The 13835-nt window shown below is 41.8% G+C and overlaps 1 protein-coding gene across 1 annotated transcript in view; it reads left to right on the plus strand.

Moving 5' to 3' along the window:
• LOC126335999 (nuclear receptor subfamily 2 group E member 1) overlaps window positions 1-13835 on the plus strand; it is a 178873-nt gene that overhangs the window by 39366 nt on the left and 125672 nt on the right. The window contains exon 2 of the mRNA XM_049999477.1: window positions 304-444. Coding sequence (XP_049855434.1) covers window positions 304-444 — 141 coding nt within the window. The remainder of the gene's footprint in view (window positions 1-303; window positions 445-13835) is intronic.

A 13835-nucleotide genomic window follows, 5' to 3' on the forward strand; every position in this document is an offset into this window, starting at 1 on the left:
AAAATTTGCAATGTTATTCTTAAAAAAACAGTCCAATAAATTACGCAATAAAAAAATTGTTTTTTTCACAATTTTGTCCTACGTGTGTCTTCAAGCGCTATGAACACATTTTTAACAAAGAAGTCCTGAGAAATCTCTGTGAATGTACACTGAGAGTTAAAATACGTTGTTATCGGAGGAATGGTGAATATTTCTGGAGGCCATCGTACAGAAAATGTCGAGTTAAAAATTGACGTGCACTAACTGTGTGTCCGAATTTCAGAAGGCGTGTTGAGGTGCATAGCAGGCGTGTGCGTGTTGCAGGTCGCACGCTGCCAGTGCCGGTGCCGTGCAGGGTGTGCGGCGACAAGAGCTACGGCAAGCACTACGGCGTCTACTGCTGCGACGGCTGCTCCTGCTTCTTCAAGCGCTCCATCCGCCGCAGGATGCTCTACTCCTGCATCGGTCAGTCCTTCCAAGCTTCGCTCGTTTACTGTTAAGGGGACCACACTGTGGTTCAGGTCGATTTTCATCACATTTCTGTCACCCACTGTCAACCCACCCACTTTCCACTCTAAGCCATATGGAAATGCCATTATTAGCAAAATAGAATGTGTAGGCCATGTTCGAAAACGTTTGGGGACAAGGCTGAGAAAACTAACTGCTGATATGAGAGTAAAAAAAATTAGAAGATGGAAAATTGTTGACCGGACAGGGTCGGTTAACTAAAACTGAAATAGAAAACTTGCAGGTATACTATGGGTAGGCAATTAGGAGAAATAAAGAAAATTTGGAGGCAATGAAGAGAGATGTTTGGGCCATATTCTTGCAGAAGTCCTCACGTCATGGATTGTGTCCATCAGGAGAAAATTCGTGGTGCAAATACAATAGGTCTCAGGCAACTGGAGAATCTTATTCTCACCAGCATTCTCTTCCTGCTGCTGTTATTACAGCAATTGGATCTATTTTCAGAAATAGGAAATGTCTGCGTGGGCAGACACATAACCCAAATGAATGGGTCAACAGCATAATTTGGAACCGCCTTCCTAAAACTGTATTTGTAGGCATGCATACAATGAAACTAGGAGTTCATGATGCTGTTGTTGCATTCATTTGTGGTAATATCGGGAAGTGTTGGGTACTGAAGAAGCTAGGAATTAATCCTGGTGAACATATGATCACTGGGCTGCAGCATTGCGATAAAATGAGGATAGCCGATGCAGACAGGTCTGCATCTAATATGGCCAAGAAAGCGAGACAGATATCCACGAAGGTGAAAAAGAAGCTGGAAGACCTGCTAGAGGCAAAAGAAGGGCCATCATGTGCAGCAGGACAGTTTTAATTAACTGTATATAACAAATTTCAAAAGTTTTTTTCTTTAAAGTCAATTTCCCGCAAACTAAAATTTTCAGTACATATGCCCCATTATATCAAAAACTATCATAGATAAATGAAGGGAAATTTCATACACTCTGCATAACATAAAAATCCACCTCTGGCACTACATTCATTAATATTCCCCCATTAGGAAGGTCACAAAAATATTTTCTTCAGAAAAAACTTAATATTTTTGTTAACAAATTTAAAAAAAAGTATTTCTTAAAAACTATAAAATGGATAAAGTATATTTCAGTACAGTTGACTCTATCAGCATCATGTAACATACACTAAAAATACTAAGGTGCTGCATCAAATAGTTTTTTTTCAGAAATGGGCCAAATACTTGCCTAAATTAACATGGGTAGATAGGCATGGTGTGGCCCCCTTAAACGATTGCTTCACACGAGGCGAAACTGCAAAAACTCAGATGCAGCGTTGAAAACAAATGTTGTATGAGTATAGTGTCTGATTTTTAATATCAAACGTTGTGATTGAGAAATACCTTGCGAAATCAATACATTGCTTTGTCTGTAATGTAATTCTAGCGAAAACAGTTCATGTTTCTACAGTGAGGGGGCAGTATGTGCAATCTATAGCAACCGTGTCACCTGGAAACATTATGGTACTGTGCTATGGGTCATTGGGAGAGTTGTGTTGCTTCTGGATGGTTTGGACTAGGGCTGTCGATAAAATATCACTATATCCATTTTTTGCAAAATTATATAAATATATATCGACGACATTTTCCCCAAAATATTAATATCAAACGGCAATATCAATTGCCGATATTTTTATTTTATATTTTTTCCACGCTAAATATTTGAAGTTGTTTCTTTGAAATAGTGGTACAACATAATTTTACCGTCACTGTGTGAATGGGTCTTTCTACTTTTTGAGCTTTCATCGCATCCAGTCTTTCTCTTTGACTGTATGAAGCAAATATATATGGAATAAAAGAAGAAGTCCGATTGCAATTAAGGGTGGCGGTGTGAATGGAATAACTAGCTTTCCGATGTAAAGAAATAGTCACCATTTGCTTAAAAAAACACTTTTTTAAGGCAATTAGTGTGCTATTTCTTCATATAGGCATTCCTCAAAAACAGTTGCTGGAAATGATGAACAAAATTCTGTACCACAAGATTGATCTTTTGCGGTGGACTACGGCGTGCAAGGGGAAATGCTGACGTAATCGGCGGTCGGCGCTACCAACAGAAACTGCAATGCTTAGCTTCACCACACAATTTTGACACTTATCAGTTGGCGTTGACAAAAATGAAAAAAAAGAGGAAGTCGACATGAAGTGTTCCGAACAAATCCGAATGTTAAGAAATCGAATGATCGATCTATCAGACACCTTTTATTCTGCCACTTACATGCAGTTACCATTGTTAGCAAAGTGGTTATCGCCAAACGTGAAGGTGCGTCGTTTTCCTTTAAATTCTTGCTCTGAGGTGGATAAGCAGGCTGCAAGATTGTTGGTGTACAGAATATCTAATAATAAATTAATATTTAAATATACAGCTCTAAAACCGACAATATATTTACAATGTGTATCCGTTTTTTTTTGTTTTTTTTTGAGTCTACATTTTTTCCATCGACATATCGCCGGTTGTTTCGTTGTGTCGAGTGTCAATAATGACGTTCTTTTAAAAATTCATATATCGTATTCCCGACAATTTTAAAAATATTAACAGTCCTTATTTCTATCGTGAGCGCGCAGTGTGTGATGTCTGTGGCAACCGTGTCACCTGCAAACATTGCAGTGCTTACTTCACTACGAGAGTTCTGTTGCTTCGAGATGGTCTGGACAACAGTAACGTACGATCAGAGGCTCCGCACAGACCAGGGATGTCCAACCTGCGGCCGCATGCAGCGCTAAGCAAGTATCAGTGCAGCCCAAGAAGTGAGTGTCTATTACACGATCGGTGAAACATAAACCCATAAAATTCTGTTTATGTAAAGTTATGTTAAATTGAATATTTATTTGAAGCTCCCGGCGCACGATGATGATCTCTCGTTTCTCAATCCCGTTCTTAACATTTCCGCCCATGCTATACACGAACCCTGAAAGTCTAATCCCTATAACCGACCAATCCGTTAGACACCTTCGTCTGTTATCTTACGGCTAATTCAGATGCAACTACGAAACTAGAGATTTAGAGACGTATAATGAAATTAATTTATGGAAAATATGAGCTTGTAAAATTAATGTAACACGAAGCCAGTGCTGTCGGGAACTCTTTGGCGAAATACCATTGCACAGTACGCCAAGAAAGTGTATTGTAAACCAGGAAAACTATAGTATTGGTCGTGTAAATTTGAAACAGTTTTTTATTACTGCATTCTGAGTGATCGTGTTCAGTGCTAAAATACAATAAATACATACAAAGTCAAACCTAAACGATCAAAGTACAACCATAGGAGTCTGTTTACAATAGAGAACACTGACTTTCACAAAGATAACGTACACACCAAGATTAAGCTGTGTAGACTACGCACAAAAAAAAGCTCCATGTTTGTGACGGACGCCATCGGCGCCCTGTTTGATTAATACATCTCGATACAGAGTATTCGTTTGTGCATTAGAAGACAATAGGTTGTACACAGATTTACATTAAATAAAATACAGAATTACAGAATTAAAAATATGAAAAATATGAAAACATAGCTCAAGATAATATGAAAGCTACTGGCGCTAACTAGGTTGTTGAATGAGGTTACAAACAATTTCGAATTGCTTCTGTACCAACAGAACTGTCGTTTCTAGAAATACTGTATGTGCTAACGAAATCATGATATCATCAATGAAACTGTAACAAACTTTTAAAATACATATACTTCTTATAAAATATCTTGTCCACCTGCAACTGAAAGCCAAAACAAGATCACACAACTATGCCCTCTGGCGTGTCAAATCCAAATAAATCTATTTCAATGTCATTTTATAAATTATTTACACGAGAGTGAGAAAAATTTATTTACTCTTTCAATAAACTAATATCTATGTTAAGGACAAACTGTTTTAAAAGTATTTATTTGTAGATGCTGAGCACTGGATGTATTGATATAGTGCTTTAGTATAAACATTTGACATTAACATCATGGAAAGCGAGCAAAAACGGATCTGCAAAAATTAACGTAAAATCAGATAAAGTTAATCTCCAGAAGTTAATTTGTGACTTGGTAACCTACAATCGTTGCCTTGGGTGCAACACGTTAGTGATCTTAATACTACCTGTCGGTGCCACATTCAAACAGAAAGTGGTGTGCTTTAGATCTATAATGTTTATTATATACTCACTGGTCGGGTGTATGATCAAAGCACAATTGTAGAAACTATAGCTTTTGATTGGGAACGAAAGAGTCATATCGATGTGTACAAAACCACGCAGAAGCGCAATCTTTTATAGTATCTCATTAAATAAGTGGAAAAATCGGCTCAAATTGAATTCACTATGTTTACTTAACAAATTTTACTGGTTTGTTTTCTTTCCCATAAATATCACCTATTCTTCTGGAATATATAACCATGAGCCTTTATCTGCTGTGTGCATTACATTCACACTAGGCCTATCCTAAATTTCTCCTATGATATGCTTGGTTGTTTTTAAATGTTCATCTAATGATGTACGCTTGGAAACTGCGTAGCAATGTCCTGTACAGCGAACACGAAACGGCCTGCCTGTCTGTCCGATGTACATATTTGCTTTCACAATCTCGGCAACTGATTCTGTTCATTTGAAAAATTGAAATTTGTGGTGAGGTCTTACGGGACCAAACTGCTGAGGTCTTTGGTCCCTAAGTTTACACACTACTTAATCTAGTTAAACTAAATTACGCTAAGGACGACACACACACACACACACACCCATGCCGAGGGAGGACTCGAACCTCCAACGGGGGGAGCGTCGCGGATCGTGACAAGACGCCCTACACCGCTCGGTTACCCCGCGTGGGTCTGTACATTTAAGGCTCACTGTTGTCTCAAGGCATTTCCAAGAAAATTATTTGTCTGAAATGCGACTGTTCCTTGCAGTCTAGGAAAACATCTAGCTGTGCGTTCACTTACAGGACCCTTATACGTGAGTATAGTGTATCTTTTGTTTATGTCGACATAAACTGTCTAATTGTATTGCCCGGTTATCGTTTTTCTTTACACTGAGATATAATTTGGTCATGTCATGTTTTTACGGCCTTGCCGCAATGGTAACACCGGGTCCCTTCAGATCACCGAAGTTAAGCGCTGTCGGGCGGGAGTAGCATTTGGATGGGTGACCATTCGGTCTGCCAGGCGCTGTTGGCAAGCCCTTGTGAGGCAAACTGAGGAGCTACTTGATTGCGAAGTAGCGGCTCCGGTCTCGTAAACTAACATACGGCCGGGAGAGCAATGTGCATCCAGTGACGCCTCTCGGCTAAGAATGACGCGGTGGCCGATCGGTACCTTCGGGCCTTCATGGACTGTTCGGGCGAAGTTATATCACGTTTTTAATAACCGTTTCTTAATGCAACGTCCTTAATACAAGAGGCAGTCAAATGAAAACCGAACACCCGCCACTTTGGGACCATGGAATGGCTCCTTCCCAAAGTAATCATCACTCGCCTTAAGACATTTATCCTGCTGACAGACGACACAATAAGTTCCTGTAGCGCAGATTGAGCTCGGCCGCTGACAGATCCACAACTGCACCAACTCTGCGCTTTCTCGTCCGAATGAGACCGACGTTTACTCATGTCTGTCTTTAGGTCTCCAATGATGTTAAAATCACACGGTGAAAGATCTGTGCTGCCGCGTTTCCCAACCAAGTCGCTGAAGCGTAGCCATCCGAGCAGCGCGGGATTAGCCGAGCGCTCTAAGGCCCTGCAGTCATGGACTGTGCGGCTGGTCCCGACGGAGGTTCGAGTCCTCCCTCGGGCATGGGTGTGTGTATTTGTTCTTAGGATAATTTAGGTTAACCAGTGTGTAAGCTTAATGAGTGATGACCTTTGCAGTTAAGTCCCATAAGATTTCACACTCATTTGAACATTTTTTAGCCTTCGTCCGATTGTCTGTGTGGGGACGGGCGCTATGTGCAACAGGATGATTCCGTCCGACAGCATTCCTGGGCGTTTTGACTTTAAAGCAGGCCACAGCTTTTGTAAAGCGTCTTCATAGCGCTGGGCATTGTTTGTGGTTCCACAGTCGGAGAACGCGACGAGCAGGAGGCCACTGCAGTCGAAGAAGGTCGTCATGACTTACCTGAACTTGTTTGAGCAGCTCTGGATTTCTTTGGCTGGAGAGATGTGGGATGGTTGCACCGCTTGCGTTGCATGATAACGCCCGTCCCCACATTTCCAATCGGATGAAGGCTACGCTTCAGCGATTTGGTTGGGAAACACTGCAGCATCCTACGTACAGCCCGGATATTTCTTCGTGTGATTTTCACATCTTTGGCGACCTGAAGAGAGAAATGAGTGGACGGCGGTTTCAGCCGGACGAGGAAGTGCGAGAAAGGATGTGGTTCCACATCCGTCAGCGACCGACCGCGTTCTAAGAAACGGGAATTCGGATAAATCTCTCAACGCGTGTGGTGAATACTTTTGTTTGGAATCATTCCATGGTCCCGTTGTGGCGGGTGTCCGACTTTCCTTAGACAGCCCTTCATAATATGAAGCTCTTTGGGTCTTTTATCGTCTGTAAAGGGCAGCGGAAACATCTTGTATAACGCTGAATAAAATTATGCCTTTTAATATAGTGTCAGGTGAGTGCAATCCTCCCAACAGTTTTTGCTGGATACGTAGTTCATGCCTGCATTTGCTAAATTTATTGCTGTGGATAAGAGTTTTAAACTTACATTCTTGAATTTTTTTAAACATCTTTAGTTGTACAGGCCAACGGCCTTGCCGCATTGGTAACACCGGTTCCCGTCACATCACCGAAGTTAAGCGCTGTCGAGCTGGGCTAGCACTTGGATGGGTGACCATCCAGTGTGCCGATCGCTGTTGGCACGCGGGGAGCGCTCAGCCCTTGTGAAGCAAACCGAGGATCTACTTGCGGCTCCGGTCTCGTAAACTGACATACGGCAGTGAGAGCGGTGTGCTGAACACGTGCCCCTCCATATCCGCATCCAGTGACGCCTGTGGGCTGAGGATGACACGGCGGCAGGTCGGTCCGGTTGGGCCTTCCAAGGCCTGTTCGGACGGAGTTTAGTTTTAGTTGTACTGCCGTGGCTACAACTGAAGTGCAGCTACTCACAGGGGTCGAGTGTGTGTTGTAATTATCGTATGGCAGCAAGACTTCGTAGATATTCTAAAATCTAAAGCATTAATGAGGAAACGATTTACGCTGGACAAAAATTAGTTCCAATCGTGGCCGCTAGGATCAAATCTGGCTTTGTGATTGCATGAAGAATGTATAGAAATGTTTCCATATATAATGGATTAGGTATAGGACGCGGAGAGAAAAGGCCAAACAAATGAGAAAGACATAAAATTGTCTTCATCATTAACCACCGTTATACAATTTGTTCAATATGAGCACCGGAGAACTCGACGAGATGCTGAATCCGTAAAACGACGTACGTGATCGACAGTTGCTCGCAGTTGTTTTGGTGGAATGTGAGCAACGTATTCCTGTATACTGGCCTTCAGATCAGACAGACCGAACGTATCCCTGGTAAATGCTTTCTTTTAAATAACTCCAGAGCCTAAATCAGGTGATTTGGCAGATCATGCATATGGGAAACCTTAGGAGATAATACATTCGTAGAGGTTGCATTAAGCAGATCTTTCTGTGGGCGAGGAATGTATGGTGTTGCCCCATCTTGCATGAAAATAGTGGTTCCCACACAGTTTCGGTCTTCCAAAGGAGGAATCACATGCTGTACAAGGAGGTATCGATAACATGCAGACGTCACTGTACGCTCGATGGGCCCTCTGGGTGTATTCTCTTCTAAGAAGAACGGACCGAGGATAAAGGTGCTTGTGGACCCACACCACACACAGTTACATACCACGAGTACAATGGCTCTTTGTTCACAATATGTGGTTTAACAGCATCCCGAATTCAGCGGTTCTGTCTATTCAGTGCACCCTGTAGTGTAAAACGTGCCTCGTCATTCCATAGAATATTGTCAGGGCACATGTAATCAGCTTCGATCCGTGCCAGAAACCGTAGAGAATATTCAGAACGGTGCTGTGGATCATGAGGTTTCAGCTGTTGATCTGTCTGAATCTTGTATGACTACCAATGAAATACAGACCGCAAAACGTTCTATGCTGTTAACCATGGGATGGACAATTACCGTGAGACTGGACAAGCATTAGCAGTACCCCGGGCACTTGCTGCATGGCCAGTTACGGCAACAGCTACCTTGCCAATAACTTCCACCAAGACAGGACGCCTTCCTTTTAGAGGCGCCACACCAAGCTCCCCAGTGTTTACGAATTTCATTATCATCTTCTTTAAACCATTTAATAACAACGGACCTCTCCTCAGACCTTTTGAGTAGCCAATACTCTCTCCATGTAGCACTATAATTGCTGCCTTTCACATAAAACAGTTTCACTAACAGCGCACAGTCTCTCGTCTCGTTAGCCGTATTTTCACTCTTGCTATGACTTGTTGAATGACAGCATGGATACCATACCGTCATACAAATGGCGTAAAGCACCAGACTGGCACCTGGTGGCCACAATTGGAAATAATTTGTTTTCCAGCGTAAATAGGTTCCGCATTAACACATTAGCGCATTTTCCAAGTTTCGCTGCTATACGATAACTACAGCTCACACTGGAGCTCCGTGAGCGGCCGCACTTTAATTATATCCACCCGGTACAGTCTCCACCGCCTTGAGATGTCATTGACATCCACAAGAAAATCGTACTCTCATTGTTAATGATATTACGAAGGTACTGATAGCCTCACTTCCTGTGTTGACGATATCGAAACAGCTAGTTTACAGAAAAAATCGCGTAAAGTCCTATCTGGAAATCTATAATCGATTGAGCTAGCACACTTTTGCCGCGCGGTTAGAGGCGCCAGATGTGTGTGCTTTGTTCTTAGTATAAGTTAGGTTAAGTTAGATTAAGTAGTTTGTAAGTCTAGGGACCGATGACCTAAGCAGTTTGGTCCCTTAGAAATTCACACACATTTGAACATTTTCGCTCGCACAGACCATTCAGGCCTAACATGTGAACATGACAGAGAAGAATGGTTTCTGAAATTCGACTCTTGTCTTCCGAAAGTTGTGTGGCATCGTATGAATGATGAATGCTAAGATCTCTACATTTAGTATCTGTCTTAGCTATTTCAGCACCCGAAAGAGATGCAGTATTATTACGGAATCACTCTTGGAATTTCAAGGTCACGTTGCTTTCCATAGAGTCTAGGCTAACACATGCACCCAGACGGCAAAGGTTCTAGCACTTGCGCTTTCTTCGTCGGTTTCGTCTCTATAAACTGGGACGCAGCGGCTGCGTGCTTCAGTGTGCGTTCGACTGGAATGTTTTTCGAGAAAGATAAGTCCACTCGTTTGCGATTAGTTTTGATCTTTTTTGAAATCACCGTTACTTTCACGGATTCAGATGTACTGAATGAATCGATTGAGTTAATTAATTAACAACTCTGTGGAAATAACCAAAGTTCAATTACTTGAGAGTTACCATTTCCACTGTCCAAGCGGTCGGTAAAAATATTTTAAAAAATTAATTCCAGTCATCAGCTGACCTATTTAACAGTCGTAATGAGGAGTTTGCTAAATTTTATTACGAGGGTCAGTCAAAAAGTAATGCCTCCTATTTTTTTTTCTACGTTTAATTGTCAGGAAATTTAAATGCAATTACATAGGTTGAAAACCACAACATTGAGGATCATTTTGTCATTTTTCAATGTAATCTCCGCCCATCTCTACAGTTTTGGTCCAGCTTTGAACAAGGGCATGTATCCCAGCACGGTAAAAATCACAGCTCTGCTTCCTAAGCCATTGACGCACGGATGTTTTGACGGCCTCCTCATCTTCAAAATGAATCCCACGATGAGCTTCTTTTAGTGGCCCGAACAGATGGAAGTCTGATTGTGCCAGGTCAGGGCTATAGGGGATGAGGCAAAACTTCCCATCCAATTTTGACAATCTCGTCAGAGGTGTGACGACTGGTGTGTGGTCTTGCATTGTCATGCAAAAGAAGAACATCTGCCATTGATTTTGTTGGGCGAACTCGCTGAAGACGTGCTTTAAGTTTTTTGAGGGTTGTGACGTATTGAACAGAATTTATTGTGCATCCCTGCTCCAAAAAATCAACCAGAATCACACCCTCTGTATCCCAAAAAACTGTTGCCATAACTTTCCCTGCCGATCGCACAGTTTTGAATTTTTTCTTCCTCTTTGATTCGGGTTCAAAAAAATGCACCCATGTTTCGTCCCCGGTCACAATTTTTTTCAGAAACTCATCTCCCTCCAAACGGAAGCGCTGCAAGTGTTGGGAGGCTATTGTTTTCCTTGCCTCTTTATTCTGATCGGTTAACATTCTTGGAACCCACCGTGCACAAACTTTTGAGTACCCCAATTGTTTAATAATCGTGATCACACTGCCTTTACTAAGAGAAATAATGCGACACACTTCATCTGCAGTCACCCGACGGTCACCACGAATGATGTCATCGGTGAATGTTGTGTGGAGTCACTGCACTCACCGGCCTGCCGCTCCGCTTTTCGTCAGTCAACGGCATTTGCCCTTCAGCTTCCTTACAACGACGAACCCATCGTCTAACAGTGCTGAAATCCACTGTCACAACACCATACACCTTCTTCAGTCTTTCATGAATGCGTATGGGCGTTTCACCTTCTGCATTCAAGAATTCAATCACACAACGCTGTCTCAAACGAACATCGATGTCGGCCATCTTACAAACTTCTGCTGTGCTGCCACCTGTTGACACAGAAAGTTACTACTGCAGTGGATTGCAGAAGGTTTGAGGAATGGCGCCAAATTCAAATTTTTCACTTAACTTAATTTTTTTAAGTAGAAAAAAATGGGAGGCATTACTTTTTGACCGACCCTCGTAGTATGGGAAAAGTGTATAATTTTCTTAATTGGTGTGATTCTCAATTTAATTTTTTACGTTTATTGGTAACTTTTTAAACAGCTTGTGCTATAGGGCACAGGGTGTCTTTTTGAGTCTTTGTAATAACTTTTATAGTTATTTTGTACTGCAGTTCTGGATTTTGCCACTAATTTAACTCAGACATTGCGGAAACACATTTTTCAAATTTCACTTTTAATAGGGCAGCGACAGTGTTTGGTATATTTTTTAAACCAGTTTCATTCGACAGGATAAAGATCTAAAATAAAGACTAAGTTCCAATATACGTTATACACTGATAACATTAGAGACATCGTTAACTAGAAAGTATTAGATAATTACTTATCTATATCTGTGACACAGTTACGTAGCTTTCTGCATGTTGTTGCTGCAGTTGTAAGTTTTCGGCGCTCAACATGTTTACTATCAATGTTGTTGCTGTAACTTTCAGAGACGAATGTTACGAAAATACTTTGAAATTATGACGAGCAAAATATACAGTTACACCTAAAATTCGCTCTTGCTCTCCATCGTTCACAATCGAATCTGTCACTGAACTTTGATAACCAAAAAGGGATAGATTATCAAAGATAAGGCTAAAATAGTAACAATGGAAAGTGTGACTGCCTGATCACTTTCAAAAATTGGATGAGTCACATGTGAAAAACTCCTCCTAATTTAGGAATTTGGCCAGAGCTTTTGCGCAGCCTTAAAAGTGATAGCATATATTTTTCCTCGTTGGTTAGAATAGATTGCAAATTAGAAGAGAAGCCAGTTGCTGCCCTCTTGGCATCACGTTTAATACTTCCTGTGAAAATATGAGTTACAGGTGCCAGTTATCGATAGCCACAGTAATAATTAGGCTGATATGCAGGGTTGGACAAAAATATGTAAAAACAGCGAGAAATGCATGCTTGAACATAAATGCAGATGTTAGCCACGCCTGCAGGGGTGCTGTTGTATTTGACCATGAATGGCACCTGTGCCCTTCTTTTGTTTCGTGAACTGTTCCAGATATCAGAATGAGGTTCAATGGTTCAAATGCCTCTGAGCACTATGGGACTTAACTTTTGAGGTCATCAGTCCCCTAAAACTTAGAACTACTTAAACCTAACTAACTTAAGGACATCACACACATCCATGCCCGAGGCAGGATTCGAACCTGCGACCGTAGCAGTCGCGCCGTTCCAGACTGTAGTGCGCAGAACCGCTCGGCGAAACCGGCCGGCTCAAAATGAGGTTGCATCAGTCATAGTCACGACAGTGTTCTATGTAGTTTTGAGTGCATTATGTCAAATTGTTGGTGCTCGTATGTTGAGTGCTTCTGTAACCACGGTAGCTGAAGTGTATAGTGTTTCAAGAGGCATCATATCGAAAATGTATAGGGCGAGTCACGTAAGACGTAACACTCCTTTTATTTCGTGAACGCTTCCAGATATCAAAATGAGGTTTTCAGCAAAAGATAGTACGATAAGGGTCACGTACTTTGTTGTGTGATAAGAGGCCTAACTCTTATATCGATCGAGATATTGAAGCAAGTATGGTTTTTTAAATACTTTTTAACGGACTGTGAAAGCCCTTGAAAAGACGAGTAAAATGAATATAATGCTTGTTAATTTCCAGGTTAAAACCCCTCGCAAAAGAATCCGAGAAATGTGCTAAACTTGGAGATCAATGCGGCCATAGTCAGCTATTGTGCTGCAAACACCACCAAGGAGAAACCTCGCGCCAGGCTCTATAGTTAAATGCAGCAAGACAATCCTACGTTATTAAGAAGAACCTCATTTCGTATACGACATAGATACAGGGTCAGCAGCGGATTTGTGTATGGATCTACGGCATACACTAGTTTCTGGCGCATCAGATGGTGCTTAGGAGAACTATTTCAAAAGTGTTTCCATTTCCAGATTTTTGTGGCAATAACTACAGTTTCAGCAAACAATTTTCCATTTAAACCCTCCCTCTCGACGCGTACTTGTCAGAGCCAAAATAGAGATGGTGGTCATTCATATTTCATACTGATAAACAGCCTTATTCAAGGAAAAAATAAACTACTTTTTTGTGTCACATATCGATACCACGCCACAGGCGTCGCCAAGTTGGTAATGGAATTGCAAGTTTCCATCTGACGCCGATAACCACCATGCGGGATCCGGTGGACCCAATGATGTGTGCCCAATGAGCCACGCCTCCAGTGGCTCTGTACAATGAACGCCGTCTGCCTCAACAATACAGGATGGCTGGCGGCAGCCACTCACTCCACTTCCACTTAGAGCCTCAACTGGTATATCACCGTTCGTGCTTCGTACAGCTAGTCTCATCTCAGTTGACATTGTGATAGCTGGAATCTGTTTTTTGTAGCGTTATTTTAATGAATCTTCGTTCGCTTGGAGAAATATAATTTGAGTAGCCCGCCTCT

This window comes from Schistocerca gregaria, chromosome 2, assembly GCF_023897955.1.
Source record: "Schistocerca gregaria isolate iqSchGreg1 chromosome 2, iqSchGreg1.2, whole genome shotgun sequence".
Taxonomy (NCBI): Eukaryota; Metazoa; Arthropoda; class Insecta; order Orthoptera; family Acrididae; genus Schistocerca; species Schistocerca gregaria.